The sequence below is a fragment of the Urocitellus parryii genome, chromosome 5, assembly GCF_045843805.1.
Source record: "Urocitellus parryii isolate mUroPar1 chromosome 5, mUroPar1.hap1, whole genome shotgun sequence".
NCBI lineage: Eukaryota > Metazoa > Chordata > Mammalia > Rodentia > Sciuridae > Urocitellus > Urocitellus parryii.
In genome coordinates, this window is record NC_135535.1 from 91658623 (window position 1) to 91679627 (window position 21005).

At 34.3% G+C, this 21005-nt stretch overlaps 1 protein-coding gene across 3 annotated transcripts in view; it reads right to left on the reverse strand.

Moving 5' to 3' along the window:
- The window catches only part of Pik3c2g (phosphatidylinositol-4-phosphate 3-kinase catalytic subunit type 2 gamma), a 332111-nt gene that overhangs the window by 38109 nt on the left and 272997 nt on the right, over nucleotides 1-21005 (reverse strand). For all 3 annotated transcript variants that reach the window (XM_026391946.2, XM_026391945.2, XM_026391944.2), the window contains one exon: nucleotides 7948-8023. In XM_026391946.2, the coding sequence (XP_026247731.2) occupies nucleotides 7948-8023 (76 nt within the window). The remainder of the gene's footprint in view (nucleotides 1-7947; nucleotides 8024-21005) is intronic.

The following is a 21005-nucleotide window of genomic DNA, read 5'->3' on the forward strand; positions in this document are numbered from 1 at the left end:
TATTCAATATTCTACTTGGTTGTTGGTCTCTTCCTTACCTTTTTGTAAGAGACAGTTATGTGTTAGATAATCCTGGACTTTGTGAATTGAAAATATTTTTAACCGTTTTGTCAGGCAAAATGGTCTACTTCTGGATTTGCAGTCATAGCTATACATTTCAGATGATAATGGATTTTTCTGTTTTCCTTATCATATATATTATTTACATTTAAAATTTCATTGCTTATTATTTACATTTAAAATCTTTCCTCTATTAGCTACTTATACTGGCATATAGTGTGAAGTATATTATCCTAATATTACTAAATTTTTCCTTAGTGTTTTGATCACATGCTAAATTCTCTATGTATTTGCCTCTATTTATGAGCATTCTAATATGCTTTACCTATTCATTAATTTATTTATGTGCCAGTACCACAATGTTTAAACTACAGTGGTATTATGTTTTTATATCTGGTAGGGCTTGTCTTCCCCAAATGCTCTGCTCTTATGAAGTTTTCCTCGTTTTTCTTTGTTTTGTTTATGAACTGTAGAATTAGGTTATCTAGTTAAAACTTTTTTTTGAAGAATTACATTATATTTCAAAATTAATTGGAAATATCTGACATCTAATTTGTTGATGATTTGTCTTTCCATTTGTTCACAACATCTTTCAAATGCCTCAATTGTGTTAAAATGCTTTCTTTATCGGAGCTTACACATTTCCTCTTAAATTATTCCTAGGCCTTTTTTTCTGTTATTATTGTAAATAAGATCTATTTATTTATTCTTTTAAATAGTCTAACCTGTTACACACACACATACACACACACAAACACACACACAAACACACACATACATGTATCAACAGATGTTGATACATCAATTTTGGATCTGACTCTTTCACTGAATTCTATTATTTGTGATAGATTTTTAGTTGAATCTTACTTTCCAAAGTATGTTATCACATTACATGCAAATAATGTTGCTTTTGTCCTCTTGCCAAAGTTTGTGTTTCTAAATTCTTTTTCTATTTTATTTGCCATCTTTCAAATATTTATTGACCTAGTAAGAACAAGTCAACTGTTCTATGCTTTTGGAACCAAAGGCATAGAACCAATCTCTTAGAATCTTGACCTGCAACAATAACAGGGGAGAAATGCAAAAAGGAACAAGCATAATAAATAAGTGAAATTTATAATATGCTGAATATAGTAAATGACAAGGAATAATATTCCCCAAGGATTGGATAAAAGCATTGGGGGCTACCAAAATAAGGGGCAGGTTGTAATTTATATGAGTTGATTAGGGGAGTATAAGAGAAGGTAAATTTTGTGCAAAGCCCTGAAGGAGGTGAAGGAGTGAGCATATGCTGTCAAGTATTCTTAGCACAATGTAAGGTAACTGTGATGATCTTGGGCCTGGTATCTTATTCTAGACTTCAACAGAAACGGTTTTCAGTATCTCTCATGTATGATATGGGCTTTAGAAAGCCAAAAGTATATATGTTCTCATGTAAGGGCATTATTCATTTATTTTTATTTTATTTAGTATTTCATCAAGAAAGTCATCAAATCTTCTCAAGTATATTTTTAGGGTCATAGAGGTGACTAAATGATTTTTCTACTTAAGTCTCCTTATGTATAATACTAATATTGAACTGCTCTTACATTTCTGGTCATGATAAGTTATATTTCTTTAGTATGCTTATGGATTATTTGACATTTTATTTAGAATTTTCCATTGATATTCATAAGTGAGACTGGGCTGTGCTTTCTTATTTGCAACCCTTGTAATTCTTGAAGCTCCTCGAATGAATGCTTTATATGCTTCAAAAAATAATGTTGAAAGATCCACCTATTTTTTCTGCTCTTGAATTGTTTAAATGTCAGTGTAATTGTCTGATTCTCAGAGGTTTGTTAGAATCCTTCAGAAAAAAATCACTCACCATGCTACTTTTTAAAAAGCTATAAAATTTAGGATAGGGAAACTTTTTATATTTATTTGATCAAACAATCTCTTAGAATCATCTTCTCTGGGATGAGCAAATTGTATTTTCTGAGAAAATAATCAATTTCAGGCAGGCTTACAGATTTATTTTTGTGGAGGTGAACAGGTCATCTCTTATTATTCTTTAATTTCATCTCTTTCTTTGGCTGGTTCATGCACCTTTGTATTTTGGGTATTTGTCTTTACCCCCTCTCCCCCATTCTTTTAAGAAAGTTACATAGTGATTTATTTTATTGTTTATTTTTATTTCTGAATTACGTATTACTTCTGCTGTTTTCTGTGGTCTGTGGCATTATTTTCCGCTTCATTTAGCCCTCCTGCCCCCTTTTATCTTTTGTTTTGTGGCTCTTCCAATTATTCCAATTTTCCTCTGAGCATTGCTTTATGTTTCTCTCATAGTGTCTGAAATGCAGTATTTCATTGTTGGTTATTTCTTAGAAATTTTGCAAATTTGGTTTGTTAATTCTTTTGTCCCAAAAGTTGTTCAAGAGACATTTTTTTTTAACTCTCAAACTTAAGCGTTTTCTGAGATTCGGAAATGTATAAAATTTTCACTTTATTGTATCATGTTTTGATGATATTATATGTAATATTTTTACTTTGAGAAATTTTCTGAAATTCTTTTGTGGCCTAATATAGACTTTATTTTCATGAAGGCTCACAGGCACTTGAAGAGGATATATATTCTCTGTTTTCAAGATAAAGAATTTGACATAAATTCATCAATTTTGCTTTATTATCTCTATTATTCAGATTTTCTGTGGATCTGCTTTATTTTTTTAATTTGGTCTTTCATAAATTGGAAGACTATCCTACTGCTAATGTGATTTTGTGTTTCTCCTTGTGTGTTTCATAATTTCTGCTTTATGTATGTTGCTGCCATATTATTTGATATGCAGTCAGAACCGCTCATATATTTATTTGAGAACTATACTCACTATAATTTAAGTTCTGTTCTTTGTTTACATGAATGTTTTTTGGTCTAAACACTACCTTCTTTATTAAGATTGTAACCACTAGGACTGGGTTGTGGCTCAGTGGCAGAGCGCTCCCCTAGCACGTAGGAGGCCCTGGGTTTGATCCTCAGCACCATATAAAAATAAATAAATAAAATAAAGGTATTGTGTCTGACTACAATTAAAAAATTAAAAAAAAATTGTAATCACTGATTTTTCATTATATTTACCTAAAATACCTGTAGCTATATTATAATTTTCAAACTTTTAAAAAATCACTTCATTTTAGACATATTTTCACATTATCTATAGAGTTGTTATTTGCATTTTTCCTCTAGTTTGAAAATAATCTTTAATAGATAATTTAAGCCTATTTATATTTAGTAATATGCTTTCTCTTGGATTTTATTATTTTATACTTTTGTTTTTCTGTCTTTAAAGAAAGTCTTTCACTATTTTTTTTAACTTTTAGATATTTGTGATATTTAGGAAAGTTGCAATATTGTTTTTGGTATTTACCTTTGTTTAATAGCCTTAGACTTTTAGTTCTTTTGACGGTATTTGTTACTTAATAGAATCAAAGATCAAGTCAGTGAGCATCATCTTTCTTGCTCTATTTGCATTTACCACCCAGTTATTCAGTGTTGTGAATTTTCTTAGCATTTCCCTAACACTAACATTACATATGCATAAATTTATTGCATAATTTCTTGGGTTTTGGTGATATCCTTCAACAGCCAGCTGTTAGTGATGAAGTAATTAAAGAAAGTCCTTTAATTTGTCTTCTTTCCATCTTTCCTAGATAAGTCACAAGTAAGTTTAAAATATTTTCCTAATTAAAAACACAAGGATATATGCTATAATATAGCAAAAATGGATATGGTTTTAAAACTTCTAGTTTAATATTTCTAAAACAACTTACTACAAGTATTTCTTTCTTTCCCTTCTTGTCCTCCCATATCACTAACATTTTTGTTGACACATAATATTTGTGCATATTTATGAAGTACAGTGTGGTGTTTTGATTCATGTATACATTATGTGGATAGTGATCAATTCAGTTATCCATTAGTATACCCAGCACCTCAGACTTTTATCATTTCTTTATGGTGAGTACATTCAAAATGCTCTCTTCTCAATATTTTGAGATATATTATTGTTAATTATGTTCACCCTGCTGTATCATAGGCACCAGAGCTTATTCCCCCTAGCAAACAGCATATCATTAAATTTAAAGTGAAAAATCAAATTTTGTAATCAATCTGGCTTTGTCCAGAGCAAGTAACTAGCCGATTAGCCAGTGAGACCATATACTGAATATCTCTTAAGTTCCTTTTTAAATTAATCACTCAAAGTGGAAGTAGTAATGTGGGGTAATGATCGAACGCTTGTGTTTGCAATCATTTTAACTATCAATGTTCTCTAAACATGCTCATTAACTCATTAACTCCTCTTAACCCTGACAGATGTCATCGACATGTTCTACTCCATTGCCTATGTTATTATGTCTGTACCTTGATAAAATCTGTCTTTTGTGTGTCAGAGCTGTTAAGTGGTGGCCAATAGATTATTTTATTTCCGTGTGTGTGAAGTATTATTTGGCCTGGAACCTGTAGGAGAGGAGACTTACTGGAGGAAGTTAAGTCATTGGGAGTGAGCCCTGAGGGGCTACTGGAACCTCAGCCCCACCCCTTTTTCTTCCTTCTCTGCTTCTCAGTCTCCATGATGTGAGCAGTTTTGTTTATGTACATGATCCCACCATGATAGAGTTTCTCACCACAGGACCAAAGGAAACATCATCAATTGATCATGGATTAAAGCCTCAAAAGTTGTGAGCCAAAATACACCTGTCCTCTTTTTAAGTTGATTATATCAGGTATTTTATTACTATAATGCAAAACTAAATGACACAGAGGCTTGTCCATTTCTGAATAATATACAGGGTCATGTCATCAGGGAGTTAAAAAATATTGCTTAAGATAAAATTTAGCTACTTTCTGGTTAGTACTTTGGTCGAATCTAACATCTATAATATCTAATGTAATCATCTGTGGAAGATCTTTTTCTTTTTGTCCCCAGGTGATACTTTAACAGAACTCTTGTGGTTGGGAGGCCTTGACTATCTTGTGCCAGGACTTTTTCACATGAAGTAGTGAGTGTAGGAAGGAACAGCATCATTTGAATTTTAATTTTCTGTCTCTTTTCCTTTTAACAAAACTTACAAACTATGTTGATAGAGAATATCAATGTGCTTCTATGGTTGTTCTTTCTGTCATAAATCATTTATTCAGGAATTATTTATTGAGCATCCAGAGTAGGCCAGATACTGGGCTAGGCTTTGGGAATGCCATAGTATGCCCACAGACAGGGATCATCCCTTCAGAGATTTCTAGTTTGCAATGAACAAATGTGCCAGATTCATCATTGAAACCAGTGTTTTAAAGAAATAACATCACAGGAAAGTAAAGCAAAGATTCTTGAGTTAAAATCTGAAGGGCACATGAAAGGATTGATAAAGAGGAATAGGAGCCAGTGATCCAGGCAGAGGCTTGCATTGGTGAGGTACTAAGGATGTTCACCTAACTGAGGAACTAGAAAAAGACAGAAATGAAGGGGGAGATGAACTGATGATAGTTTTGAAAGGGAAATTGGCGGGTACTAGATTCTGCTGAGATGTCATGTGAGGGAATTTAATATTTATTAGCTATATATTTGTGAGGTCTAGAGCAAAATAAACTGTAGAGACCTTTTCAGAACTTACTAAGAATTTCAACTGGCTCCAAAGTTTTAAACCAAGTGTAGGACTTTCTTTATCCCCTACCCTTTGTGACTGTGCTGGTCTCAAATGCATGAAGTTGGTCTTGCCAAGGGGAAGATTTTAGTAGAGGACAGGGATGATTGGATTGTCACTGGAAAAAATAAATTCTGTTGGTCTACCAAATTTAGTTAATGAGCAAAGGCAAAGGATGATTAGTGTCTTCCAGACTCAGGTGACTCAGAATTGCTAAGATAATCTTTAAAGGTCATGTGCCTACATGCACAGGTATGCAGAATCCACCTCCTAATTAACTGGTAGAGATGATCAAATGGTAAATTCTGGGAATTTTATTTAAGGTTGTTTTATATAAAACAGTACCTTAATATACTTGGATAATTTTTCCCTTTAATTACCTAACAACACAAACTTAAATTTTCAGCTCATGAACAAGAATAGTGCTTAAAATAAATATGCTTCTTGCTTAGAATCAACTTTTATTCTATGATAAAAGATTAAGCATTCAGAGATATGAAAGAGGAAATAATTTGAAGAGAACAAGAAACAACTTCCTGCTAATCCTCCTTTGTTGTGGCAATTTGCATATTCTGCTTGGAAGCTGTGGTTCTATCATTTAAGATAATAGGTAATGTTCAATAAGTAGCCTATAATCTAAAAATATCTAGAATCAAATATTTTGTCATTCATCACTGCTGAAACAAATCTTGAGTACTGAAGATGTGAGAAATTTGAAAATGTAGAAAAAAATTCTCAACCAACCACTTTAGTTCTTGTAAAGATAATCCTAATTTTTTGTCTGCATATGTATTTCCAAATATCTTTCAAAGAAATAATGCTATAAGCAAAACTAAAATTTTGATAATGATCAGAAGTTAAATTTCTTGAAACAGAGAAAATATTTTCCCGAGGAAGTTTAATGGTGGAATAGACTAACCTAGTTCTATTTTTGTCTAAAATCTCTAGAATTCTACCACCTCATGCTTGTTTTTGTTTTCAAAATTTGGATACTTTAAGTTCATATTGTAGACAGAAAATCTCTCCACTCAGTATTTTTAAAAGATAGTTATTTGTGAATTATGACAAAAAATAGAAATATTTTATACTATGGGCATAATTATTTCTTGGGGAAGTGCTATAAAATATAAGAAATTGCCTTATTCACTAAATATTGTTCATAGTTTATCTGTACAAGCAAAGCATCTTGGAGAGTGATGTCACATAATGAGCGAAGTGTGGATGGAAAGAGGTCCAGTCCTCCTGCATTGATTTAGAATTTGTAAAATATAGAGCAGCATACAGTGCGGAAGTCAGTCCTTGATTTAAAGTTACTTTCAGCTGACAAGGAGAAGCAAGGCAGATGCAAACAGTTATACAACTTAATAAACAATTATGCTACACAACCTGATATAGTCTACTTAGTTACTACTAAGTGGGATGTCAGACATAGCAGGGGTGATGAGCAGATGGGCCTAATCTTAAACACAGAGAATAAGAAGGTAGATGTAGATAAAATGAAGGTAGAGTTGAAAGGTCAGTGAAAAGCAAATGATGGGTTTGGAAATCCTGAGATTAAAACTGGTATATTATTGGATGGCTGCTCTTTGCAATGGAATTATATTACAAACATTTAAATTGATAAAACCTTCAAAAAGAGTCTTTGTTAATCTAAGAGAAATTATAGAAATGTTAATTAGAATTAGTATAGTACACATGTGGAAGAGAATAGGGTGAGTGATTTTACTGGGTTATTTTGGCACCCCAGTAAGATTCTGCAAAGAAATTTGAGTATTATTAAATGCTAAGAGTGAACCTGCTAGATTAACTCATGATCACTATTTTTGCCATATATATATATATATATATATATATATATATATATATATATATATATGTATTTGTTGTTGTTCTGTTCTAAGAGGTGGAATAAACTGTAAGGCTTACCGGCATGGGAAATCAGGAATTCTATCTCTGATAATTTTAACCCAGTGCTTGATTAATTGAAATGTATTAGTAGTGTGACATATAACTACTACAGCTGTACAAATACACTTAAGTTTAATCAACTTGAAGGTTAAATGCTTTAGAAATGGTTAGAAAAAATGAGTAAAGCTTTTGTCTTAAAAGGATATTTTAATTTGAAAATTGAAAATATTATAGTTGGATATTTTTGTACAATTGTATTGAGATTCAACCACTGCATAGATTAATAATGATATATCTACTTGCCTAGGTCCAAAAGTGAAGGTTCCTCAACTTCATGTTGCACAGGTTCAGAGAGGAAAAAACTGCGTACACAATCACTCTGAAAAACAAGATAAAATATGATATCTCTTCATTTCTTACATGTATTTACCACTGCTGAACACAATTGTATGAAGACATTGCCACTTATATGTGATCTTTTTAGAGATGCCTGTTATATATTTCAAAAGCAGAGAACATAAATTTCCTAATTCAATTCTCATTCAAAATACTAATTCAAAGTCATTTTACCCTAAGTCAAACCATCTTTTATGAGGTTACATTTCTTCAAGAGTGCACCATAAATGTTTACAATCTGGAATTTTAAATTATACTTGAATCTTACACCTCCCTCTTTGAGACAAGGCACATCTTTGGACAGGATTTCTGAGAACAATTACTCCTTGCAGGACACAGATACTCACTCATCCAGTAACCACTACTGAAGTTTCCGTCTGTTACTGGGTGCCTGCTGCAGTCTCTGGCATGGAGGAAGGTTTGGGGTATTTAGAACCAGAGAGATGTATAAGGTGGATGATCTCTCTCTTTAGAGAACAGCTTAGGGGAGAAAACATATTACATCAAATACTTTAATGGAAATTCCAGTTATATATAATTTCATCTATAAAAATAGGGATGATCACAAACTGGCATTGAACTCAAGCTCCAAATGAATGGCTGATTGGTGAATCTGAGAAGAGATTTCCTTTACTGAATTGTCACACATTTTGTTGTAAGCCATTATATAACCAAAGTAGCCTCCCCCAGGAGATTTTTACATTATTATATAAAGGGCACACTGAATAATTGATTATTTCCTCTACTTATAGTCTGATGCAGTAACTGTCAAAGCTGCCTCACAGGCTGCCTGGTCAGCCATCTCTCTCATTCTGTGCAACGGCTCTTTCAAAACTCCCCTAGGATATTTTAACTTCCAACTCTGTCTCCTCTGCCAATGACTTTGTCTCCACTTCAGAGAATACAAAACACAGATGGAAATTCCTAAATTTCCTGCCATAAAATCTGCAGACTCGCACAGTGATGCTTTCTCTTTTCTTCTAGTATCAGTGGAACAAATGTCTTCTTTCCATCTGTTACAGGTTGAGTTGAATCTCTGCACCAAATCCACATATTGAAGTTCTAGCCCCCAGGACCTCATAATATGATCTGTTTTGGAAATAGGGCCATTGCCAATGTAGCTAGGTCAGTTATGATGAGCTCATCCAGAAGTAGGGTGAGCTGCTAATCCAACATGATCATGATTGGTGTCCTTATAAAAAAAGGTTATTGGACACAGACACACATAGAGGGAAGAAAATGTGAAGAGACACAGGGAGAAGATGGCTATGTGCAAGCCAGGAAGACAGATCTGGAACTGATTCTTCTCTCACAGCCATCAGAAGGAACCAACCCTGCAGACACCTTGACTTCAGACTTCTAGCTGCCGGGAGTATAAGGAGAGTGAGAGTCTTGTTTTTAAGCCACCCAGTTTATGGTATTTTGTTATGGCAGCACTAGAAAATCATTTAATGCAGATTCTTATTTATGTCCTAGATTCTATTCTCTTCACCTCATGGGAACCTTGTAGAACATTCTATAGATAACTAAGCATCTTCATCCTTTTTCTTATCTGTACAAAAAGTGGTCAACTCTCTCCATGTTAATAACTAATGGACAGATGAGTCAAACCTGCAAAGCCTATTCACTCATCAATGACACTTTGTCATTAATATCCTGTGACATATTTCTCTTCCCTGACGTAAACTAGTGTAAGTGAAGAGTTGCCTGAACTCACACCAGTTCCACTTCTTTTTCTACTCACTTTATGATCCACCACTTGCATGTTCCTACTTATTGTCCCTGGAAGATCCTCTTATTTCTATCTCTAACCATGTTTTTCCTTTTTTAAAAATGTCTTTTCTTTCCAAATCCTGTAGGGATTTCCTTGGCCTTTATCTAGGTATTTGATTTTTGGTGATGGGCTCTTTTTCATTTGCTTTTTATTATATCTCAGTTTCTCTTCCATTTGTCCTGCCATCTCTTATTTCAGGTTCTTTTTCCTTTTGCTTGTAAGTGTTAATGTTCCTCACACGTAGGTCTATCTGTCATTACTCCAATGTATTCTTTCTGGGTGATGTTATTATTTCTGGTGGCATCTATAATGAGGCACTAATCTAAGTCTTTATTCCAGATTCATTCCCTAAACCTCAGCTCAAATCAAAATACTTCTTTGTTGGATTTTTGTTTGCTCTAATAACTGAAACCCAGCAAGTATACCGCTAAATGCGTTTTCTTTCCCTTCACTTCATTTTTCTGCTTCTCCTGTGCTCCAGTTAACAATAGAGTGTACTTTCTTTGATTCTTTTTTATCTCACACTTAAAATTAATTGCTGAGTCGCATAGATCACACCTCCTAAGCATTCCACCTACATTTCTTCCTTCCAGGTTTACTGTCATATTCCTAGTTCCAGGGTCAGTCCTCACCTAGGCAACAGCAGAAAGTCCTATCTGTTATCTTGCTGCCCTTTGTTCCAATCCTTTCTCCACACAATCGGCAAGCTAATCTTTCAGATTAATTAAACTTCTTAAAATCTGCATTACTCTTAAGGAAAGATCAACAGCCTAAGAAGGCTTGTAAGACTCTTCTTGATTGGGCTCTTGTTTATTTCCCTATCTTTGTCTCCCACTACTTCCCCTCTGATATTTTATGATTAATTATGTGGAATTATACTTATTTCATCAGATGTGTCATGATCTAACCTCCTTGTCTTCCTGATTGCTCCTTTCTCCTTTCTTTCCACCCTGTCCACCAATTTGCTCAAAGTTTCTCATGCGCTCTCCTCTTATCAGCCAGTGAGATACAAGAGCAGAGATGGTTAGTAATTCACTTATGCATAGTACAGTATTTCTATTCAACAAATGGTGTCACAGAAACAAATATCTGACTTCAAATATAGAATATGTTGGTTTCTAATGAAATTATTCTTCATAAATTAGACAGTTATCCATTTGTAGCTCTATGCATTGATCTCTTGTATGGTAGTTTAATAGGAGCCTATTCTTAAGAAATCAATCTGTATTCAGGGAGCCAACCACATCAAGTATTTTTTTTTTGAAAGTTTAAAATCAAACCTCAGAGTGTGCAGAATTTGTTGGAGAAAATTTGACCTCCTTTAGTCTTTTGACAAATAGTCAATTATTCATTTTTGGTGAAAGTTTGACCTTACCATCCACTAGTTATTAGATTTTAATACTAGGCAAGATATCTTTACAATTAGTGTCTGAAATGTCACCACTAGCTAATTGTTCCCTTGGGATTACACTGTCATTACATCCATGAAGTCCTCATTTATAATTCTAGGTGTAGGTGATATACTAAATACTAATTCTTTATTGAAACAGATCTTTTTTTTCTTGAGAATAAATATGATCCAGTGTCAGATGAAGATGATAAAAAATAACAATGCACTATCTCAAACTAATCAATAACTAACTTTTCTTAGATTTTTACTTGCATATAGGCATACCACAACTTTTGAGCACATTACGTGATTAGGTAGTTTGGCGTTTTATAGAAACGTTAGCAAAGAGTTGCTGTCACTGAAAACATGTACTGGCATTTGCAGCTGGGGTTGTATTGCTCTTCAAGCAGTGTGGCTACATTTAGTTGTATAAATTGAATACTGCACAATTCTAGAGGTGCCATTTTTTTTTATATTTACAGTGATATGTAGCCATACACATCAGGGTTCCCCATTTGTAGAGTTTCCAGATATAACAAATAAAAACACAGGATACCCAGGTAATATTTGGGACATACTTTCACTAAAAAAGATTTGTTGTTTATCTGAAATTTCCACCCATCAGTGGATTTTAAGCAGAAATGCACAGGTGTTTGGAAGAGGGAAAGACATCAGTCCTGAAGAATGCCATCAGCAAGATCCCTTAGGTGCTCAAAACAACTGAATTCCCTAAGCATTCTCTTATGCTTCTCCTTCACGTCTTTGAAATGGAAACTGTGTTCCTTCCCATTATTCCCTTTGGAGTCCTGGTCATGGATGGAGCTGGACCTTCTCTTATTACCTTGCTCTTCTAACTTCCGCTCTTTTGTCCTTTATAAAAAATGCCTGATTGTACTGTCCTCTATCCTGGGTTGTTGAACTTGCCTGTGGATGGATCTCTGGGTCACTGAACTTCATTTCCTTTTATATTTTTAATCTTTCTTTTTCATGTTTTTATTAGTGCACTCTAATATATGTTAGTAGGGTTCATTGTGATGTATTCATATGTGCATGTAACATAATTTAATGCAGTATCTCCTTTCCCTCCCTGCCTTTCCCCCTGTTCCTTCTCCATTCTCCTTTTTTCCGGTCTTCTTTCTGTTAATTTACATGTATTTATTTGTTTCATTGGTGTATTATAGTTACACACAAAACTGGGATTAATTGTGATATATTCAAACATTCTTATAATTTGATTGACTTTGACACTTAGATATTCCCCGTTCCCTCCCCTTGTTCCTCTACTTTTCCTCTACCAATCTTTCTATTTCCATGAGATCACATTTTCTTATTTGTATTTTATTTTTTATAACTTCTACATATGAGGAAAGACATGTGGCCCTTGATGTTTGGGTCTGGCTTATTTCACTTAGCATGGTATTTTCCACTTCCATCCATTTATCCACAAATGACTTAATTTCATTCTTCTTTATAGTTGATTAGAACTCACTGTGCATGTATACACACTCTATCCATTCATCTCTTGATGGACATGGACTCCTAGGCTGGTTCCATATCTTGGCTATTTGAATTTCTCTGCTATTAATACTGTATGTACATACTAATATTGTATACTGATTTTAGTTCTTTTGGATAAATGCTAACGAGTGGGATAACTGGGTCATATCGTGGTTCAATTTCTAGTCTTTTGAGGACTCTTCATACTGATTCCACAATGATTATACTAATTTGCATAGACTTCACTTCTTGAATATTTTTAAACCTGGTACATAGTCACTTGCTTCAATGATAGCCTTGTTGTAATGTTTCTACAAATTTTCCTTTCATATTTGCCTTGACTAGTGACTACAGCCTTGTCTTGATTTCTAGCTTCTCAGTCTACTAACCCCCCCTTCCTCCTTTTCATCTGTCTTCCTCTAATTATATAATTCAGAAAAATATCCTGACTCCATGACCATTTCACTGGCCCTAATTCATTTCATGTTTTCATGTCCTTCCTTGGCCAATTTGGATTCTGCAGATCATATTTATTGTAACTCTTTTCAATTCTTTTGACTCTCTCTTACTTAATTTTATTATTCATGTGGCAAAAAGAACCCAACTCTGGTTATTTTCTTCCAACTCTGAAACTGTGACAAAGCTACTAAATGTTGCTGGAGAAACCCGTCCAGCCATGCTCACTGGTCTCACTGCAACAACATGGTCACTACCTTTGAGAGGGTCTTCAGGATTTACTGGCAATTCTACAAATATCATTAACTCATTTACTCTTCCAGTCACATAGGACTGTTTCATTCCTTATCTTCACTTCCCTGAACTCTTCCCTTCTTAACTCTGCTCATGGCCAAATTTCTTGATTGAAAAAATAGAAACAGAAAAAAAAAATTCCATAGCTCCCAACAAACATATCTATCATCTTATTTGCCTGTGTTCTTTATTCTGTTATATGAATGGGCTATCTCTGCTTTAATTTGAGACTGATTTGGGCATGAGATCTGGTATCCTTCTCCTACTCAAGGTCATTGCTCTTGTCCCTAGCCAAGTTCTCATTTGTCTTTTGAATTACCAATTTTTGCTTTCAAAATGAATCTGTCTTTTTTTAAATCAGCACACAAAAATGCCAGAATTTATTTCAATAAATAAAATCCTTGACCTGCATTTCCCTGCACACTATTTTCCCCAATTATTCTTAGAGCAAAGATCATGCATGAATTGTTTTTTATTTTCTATCTCAAATCTCTTTCTTTACATTCTCTTTTGAATGCATTCCAATTAGGATTTTGTTCCGAAAAGTTCCACCAAACTGTTCCTGTTAAACTCACTAATGATATCTATTTTGCTAAATTCAGTGATCCATTTTCAATTTTTAGTCATTGCATTTGCATTTGAAACAGCTCATTATTTCTTCTCCTTTGAAATACTTTTTTTTTTCTCTTGAACTCCAGGCACCACACTCTTTGGCCATCCAACCAGTTGCTTCTTGTCAGAAACTTTTGTTGATACTCCTTTATCTCCTTAAGCTTTAAAATTGGTGTGATGTATGGTCTAGTTCTCTGACTGATTCTCTTTTATATTTAGATTCCCACCCTAAGGAATCTCTTCCAGTCTTATGGCTTTGATAATCAAACACTTGCTGACAACTGCCATATGTATTCTTCTAGTCAAACTCCCCTCCCCACTGCAGTTGAAGACATGTGTATCCACATGTCTATATTTCACTTGATATCTCTAGCAGTAGTATAGGCAACCCAACTTGGTGTGTTTAGATCCAAACTTCCTACTTGACCTACTCCCCACTATTCATTTTCCCTTGCCCCCCCTCACCTTTATAGTAAATATCTAGTCAATTCAAATTGTGGCCAGACAGGTGGGTTAGTGGCTGTGAGTTATCCTGTTTAGTCAGCATTTGTACCCCAATAATTGTTAAATACTTGGAATATTCTTTCTATGTAGAACATTATACATTTGATGAATGAATGAATGAATGAATGATAGGCATTTGCCTTGGGGAATCAAAAGTCTTTGATACCAAGGGCTCAGGTAAGTGCATTGGGTAATATGAAATGATCTATGAGGCTATATACAATCTTTCTTTGCTAGAATAGATGTTTATTTAACTAATATGGGTTTTTTAAATGCCTAATGTGCTTTTAAATGAAAAATGTAGACAATAAAGGACAAGTCTGATAGCCAATAGAATGATTTTAAATTAAAATCTGAATCAGTTTGTATTTTGTCAAGTTCAGAGTTCTTACTCATATTTTGTTTACCAATTACATTGCAATTTACAATTTAAAATTATTGATCTCTGAGTCAATAAATTCAAAACCTAAGTGTTTTTTCTATATAATATGAACATGTTCTTATTGCCAAAGACTCTAGAGAGCTAAAGTACTTGCAAACACCAGAAAAAAAGGTAATATAACACTGAGATTCATTTTTTCCCTCTTTAAAGAGCACATTACAGGTTCTCATTTATTAACTGGCCAGCCAAGATCTAGAATTAGCTGCAAGTTTTAGTGAGTTAAAACAATAAGCTAAATCTCTCTCTCAAAAACCATGGCGTACTGTAAAAATGTGAATTAAAAAAAAATGAATTCCCATAAAAGGTTTAAATCAAAGTTAAACAGAAATTGTATTTGTTTTGTTTTCTTTTACAAAGCAGCTTGTCAGAATGTCCAGTCTTTCTTGTAGTTTAACCCACCATATTCACATTGTAGTTACATAGAAGAAAGACCTTATGAAGAATAGTGAACTTCTACAGAATCTTCTAAAATCTCATCAGCATTTTACCAGTGTGTGAGAAATAATCTTGGTTTTACTGATGTTACACATATGACATTTATCCTGCCTGCAATGTAATCTTAGCTAGCTCCAAATAAGAAAAGAGCAGTGTAGTGACAAATGTAGTAATTAACATCTGGGTTTAGCAAGCAGGGAACAAGAAACATATGTTCACTATTAAGATAGAATTTATCCATTTGGATTTATTTTGACATTTGATTTCTGCCTTAAAAAATAACATTGCTTAAGCCTTAACTGATATCATTCCTTATTTTAAGGGACTTTCAGAAATGAGCAATAGTAACCAGAAGAACTAAAATATTCCAATGCATATAGCTTTAAAATGTTATAAACAGTAGCTGTTTGCGTATCTCAGCTAAATTCAAATGTAGGTACACATTTGTTTAGGCATTGCAACCATTTGCTGTATAATTTTATGACATATCTATATGACTCTTTGTAAAAATTTTGTTTAGTACACAATTTCACCAAAACAGCAAAATTTAAAGAAGTAGAAGCAATTCTTGTGAATACCACTGTTAATTGCTTGAATACAAACACTGAAGGAAAAACAAAGTTTATGTTCGTTTTGGGGAAGAAAGTGGAGCTAAATAGTGTTTTGTTAAAGAAAAGTCGGGCAGAAATGGAAAAAGGTTGTCAAAATGTACTCATTAGAAGAGATGGATAGTTTTTAATGGTGGCTTGTTTACATGTACTTTATGAGAGAGAGAGAGAGAGAGAGAGAGAGAGAGAGAGAGAGAGAGAGAGAGAGAATGAATTAGTTGCAGACATCCCTCTCTCCAACTGGCCTGCTCTTGAATCTTTAGACAAGTCCCCAGAGACCTCTGGCTCATCTAATTTAACTGGTTTTGCACTTTAAAGCACCCCCTTTATGTCATTCCTCTGACAAAAAGCAACCCTGCTTAGAGTTGAGGCTGCCCCCAGACAGGCACATAATAATATTTGATCTTAAACAGTAAAGACTGCTTAACTTTGTATTCAAGCTGCATCTTCTACTTCCTTTTCTCCCCTTTCTCCACTCACTGCATGTATTATTTATGTTAATTTTTGCACACATCACAACATTATAAACTCATCGAAAGTAAAATATATCTTGCAAAATTTCTATCTCTTCAGTTTCTTCTCTACAACCAATTTATGGGCCTTAATCTAGAGTGTAACACATAGTAAGCATTCAATACAAATTTTAAAATCTTTATAAAGTTAATGTATAATGATGTAAAATGTTTTAAAATAGTTATGAATAAATATACTGTATAGGAACATGAGTTTTAGTATTAATAGATAATAGGATTAACTTGATCTTCCTATGCTGCTATATGACAAGCAATTATAAAAGAAGGAAAGTATTTTTAGAAGGATTTCTTTTTTCTAGAATCATAGAGAAAAATTATCCTGTCAGAAGTATTCAGCACAAATATTATAGATCAATTTTAAATCTTTTGTTTTTTTAGAAAGTGGTAAAAAAATTGGAATGCCTGAAAACATCCTTTAGATTCATATCACATAATAAAATTAGTGATGGGATGTCTCCGACTTCATAGATTTTAATGTTGATGAAAAAGACTCTGTTGATATACATGAGGAAAGAAAACTGTGCCAATAAAACAAAATTTTAAAAATACCAAAATAACATGATTTACTTTGGAATTGTTTATGTGATTTTTAAGGCAATCGTGCTTTGTTAATCCTAAATTTTTTTTTTTTCATTTTCTGAATGTAAACAGATTCAGGGAAGTATCTACAAACATGAAGATGCATAAAGCTTTTACAATGGCAAATCCATTTGAAGATAATTAAAAATTAATTATATGATGCATCACAGAGAACCGGAGTGCTCAGGTCACACTGCTTACTAATGCTGATCTGCATATGATGACATCATTATTTTCTGTCACAGAACGGTCCATATAATGAGCATTATTTCAAAGTTTGTGAAATTCTTTGAAATAAGGGAAAGAAAAACCCAACATGAGATGTTGCAGGAATCCTTATGAGGCCATTAGCACTCTCCAACACAGGATAAAGACTGTAAACTTTTAATGGAAGCATCTATGTCTGACTCAGCTTTCTACTTTTCATGAGTTTCTTCAGATTTTCTCAAGCCTGCCTGAACTTCTGAATCACTTGGGTTATTAAAAGACAACACAGATACCTACATATCACCTCTACCTATTGACTAGCATCACTAAGGATGGGGCCTTTGAACATGCTTTGTAAAACCTGCCTAGCTTATTCTGAGAGAATTGATAGATAGGAAATATCCTAGTGCTCGTGGCCAGAGAGTGTGCAAAGCAAGCAATCAAAAAACATCTGTGGAATGACTGAGACAGGAATTTCTGAAAATGGAGCTAATATGCCAGTGCTCTCTCTGCAGCACCTACATTTAATTTTTGTTGATTTGAGATAGATTGTGCCAGCACTGCTTTACTTACTTTATAGAATAGAAAGGGCAACTCATAAATGAGATGTAGGTTATATACCTCATATAAGTGCTATACTCTAAATTCTCATTGTGCAAAATCTGCTAAATGGGGCTTAGAGGTGTAACTCAGTGACAGAACAAGGCACTGGGCTCCGTCCCTAGCACCAAAAGAAAAAAAATTAACTAAATTAACAAGGTGATACTTTGAGAGAAGGAACTCCTATAGTTTCAGTGTCTTTAATATGGAAATTGTGGAACTAGAAGAGATCCCCCTCCTCTGAGCTCCATTGTTAGAAGGTGGCTTAAGTACTCCCATTTGCAGCGCTTTAAGAATCTATGGCTTCACAATAGTCCCTCATGTTTGATTCCTCTTACTTTTCCTTCTCCTTTCATTTTATTTTATTGTGGTGTTGGGGCTGGAACACAGGGCCTTGTGCATGCTCAGCAAGTGCTCTGCTGCTGACCTATGTCCCAGTCCCCTCCCCTCTTTGTTTTATTTTATTTTTTCCACTGTAATCCTAGACTTCAATTCAATCCAAGATAAAAACATTATGGTGCCTAACATTTCTTCAGCCTTCCTTTCCCTAAATACTGACCAACAGAGATTGAAAACAACACACAAAAAAAGTGAAGACATCTCTCTTTGGGGCCTCCACAACAGCACTTTAACTGAGCACATTTGCAAAGGCCAGTATGATGAAAACTGCAGGCTCCGTGTTTGATGGTTTTGTTCCTATCTTCCCATGCAGCAATGTGTACGCTGCCAATGACATTCATTGAGATTTGCTGAACTGCACCATTGTAGGTCTTCCCTACCTACATATACCTGGCTCCTTGGCTTTCCACTCTCATGACAGTCCCTGTCTCACACTTCTGTATTAACTCATCCTGGAAGCATATATACACTTAAGAATTTCCTGTGAAAAGCCCTTTTGAGAATACAGATATCTCAATAGTTACCTTCTTCACATCATGACCAGAACCCAGATGCCTCTTTACTTTGCACTCTGCCTCCATAGGCCAAAACCTGATAATTTCAAGTTACTGTATATTTCCTAATTCATCCCCAACGGCCTTGTCTCTATACAGCTTTACATAATCAATAAGACAGCATTCAGCAGGCAAAGATGACAATTCCATCCACCATTTCCTCAGCACTTTCCTTTACAGATAAATGCCACTTCCTTGGCCCCTGACTACAGTTTAAGTGAATGGACATGACCTTCAGAGAATGTCAGAGCCAGTAAGGGACATTAAGATGTCAACATTCTATATTATCCTTGTATATATAAAAATCAATTGGATCCCAACAAAATGAATCAAGTTGCCTTGAGCCTATAGGGAAGAAGCCTCTGTCATCACTCATTCCCATTTCCCATTTATTGAGACAGAAGACTAAATACATTCAAGAAAGAATATACACTAGCTGAGCATGGTGGCACATGCCTGTAATTCCAGCAGCTTGGGAGGCTGAGGCAAGAGCATTGTGAGTTAAAAACCAGCCTCAGCAATTCAGTGATGCACTAAGCAATCCAGTAAGACCTTGTCTCTAAATAAAATGTAAAAAATGGCTGGGGGTGTGGCTCACTGATTAAGTACCCCTGGGTTCATTTCCCAGTACCCTCCTCCCCAAAAGAAATATTATACACTTTATATTGAGGATGCAAGTATAATATCTCACTTTTCTATTATTGAACAATGTTTTTAAAAATTATTATATATGTTTGTTTTCTCCTCCTGCTGACATATATGGTTCATTAAGTTCTTTAAGTTTGTAAAGAGGAGAAATGCATGTAACATAATGTTTATACCTTCAGTTTCAATATTAGTCTATTCTCATGGTGTACACATAATATTCATCTCTTCCTCTGCACATAACAGACAGATTGCAAATACTATCTGCAGGGTTTGAGTGATCTTTCTGAGGCTGCAATCATGACTCAGTGCACTCTTAATGCTCATCGTTTCTGCCCAGGGCCTTGGCACTAGGCACAGTAAAGTCTGTCCCACAGCTGGCACTTGGCTGGATTCCCAAGATCCTTCTCTACCGAGCCAGATGTCTCTGTCATGAGTTTTCATGTGGGCTTAAACACTGGAATAGGGGAAAATATTAAAAGTACTATTTATATTGTAATATCTCCACAAATTTTTCCTAAATTTCACAATATTTTTTTCCTACAAGCTTTAAAATGTTATCACTTATTCATATAGTAGTTTAGGTATAAATCATATATAAATAAGCAAATTATCTACTTTGGAGACATAAACTAATTTCTTTAGAAAAGAAACACGATAAACGAGTTTAGAGACCACTGCTGAACATGTTCAGATGCAAACTTCCAATCCCCAAGCTTTGAGTGGCAACAAAAATCCTGTAGGCTAACGTATGTTAATGATTCTATTATTCATTTACTCATTCAAAAATGCATAATAAATATTGATAAGAGTTAATGATTGTGTGAGACAAGGAATAAAAACGGAGAAGAACATAGTCATTAAGATCTTTAAGTTTCTGAAAAGGAGACATGCGTGTAACCATAATGTTTTCTTTTTGCAGTTCCCTTTGTGTAGCATGACTTTTCTCACTTCCTATTTATTAACTGCTCCTTGCCCTTGAAGACCAGCTTGAATGCCATACACTCTAGGATGCCTTCTCTAACTCACTCAGAACTGAGTTAAGCAGACTTCCTTAAGTGCTCAGGCACTTGTCCTTCAATACAAAACAGCATCTCCAGCTGACAGTCTACCAGCCTTGAAATAATATTGCAGCACAATGTTCTTGAGTCTACATTTGGTAAGAATTGATAATATGGTAAGATACTTGAGCACTTGCTATATAAGAGGTCAAATGACTGATCATGTCCAAACCGGAAAAAAAGGAGGGGGGATATTTACTGTCTGAGACAATGGTTTTAAACATTAGGATGGACCAAAAATCTGATAATTCAGAATACTGGGCCCCTCCTGAGAGTATCTGAGTTAGTGGATTTAGATTGGGGCTGAGAATGTATATTCTTTTAAGGTTCAAGGTGATTTTCCCATATAGTTTGAAAACTATGTCTTAGGTACAA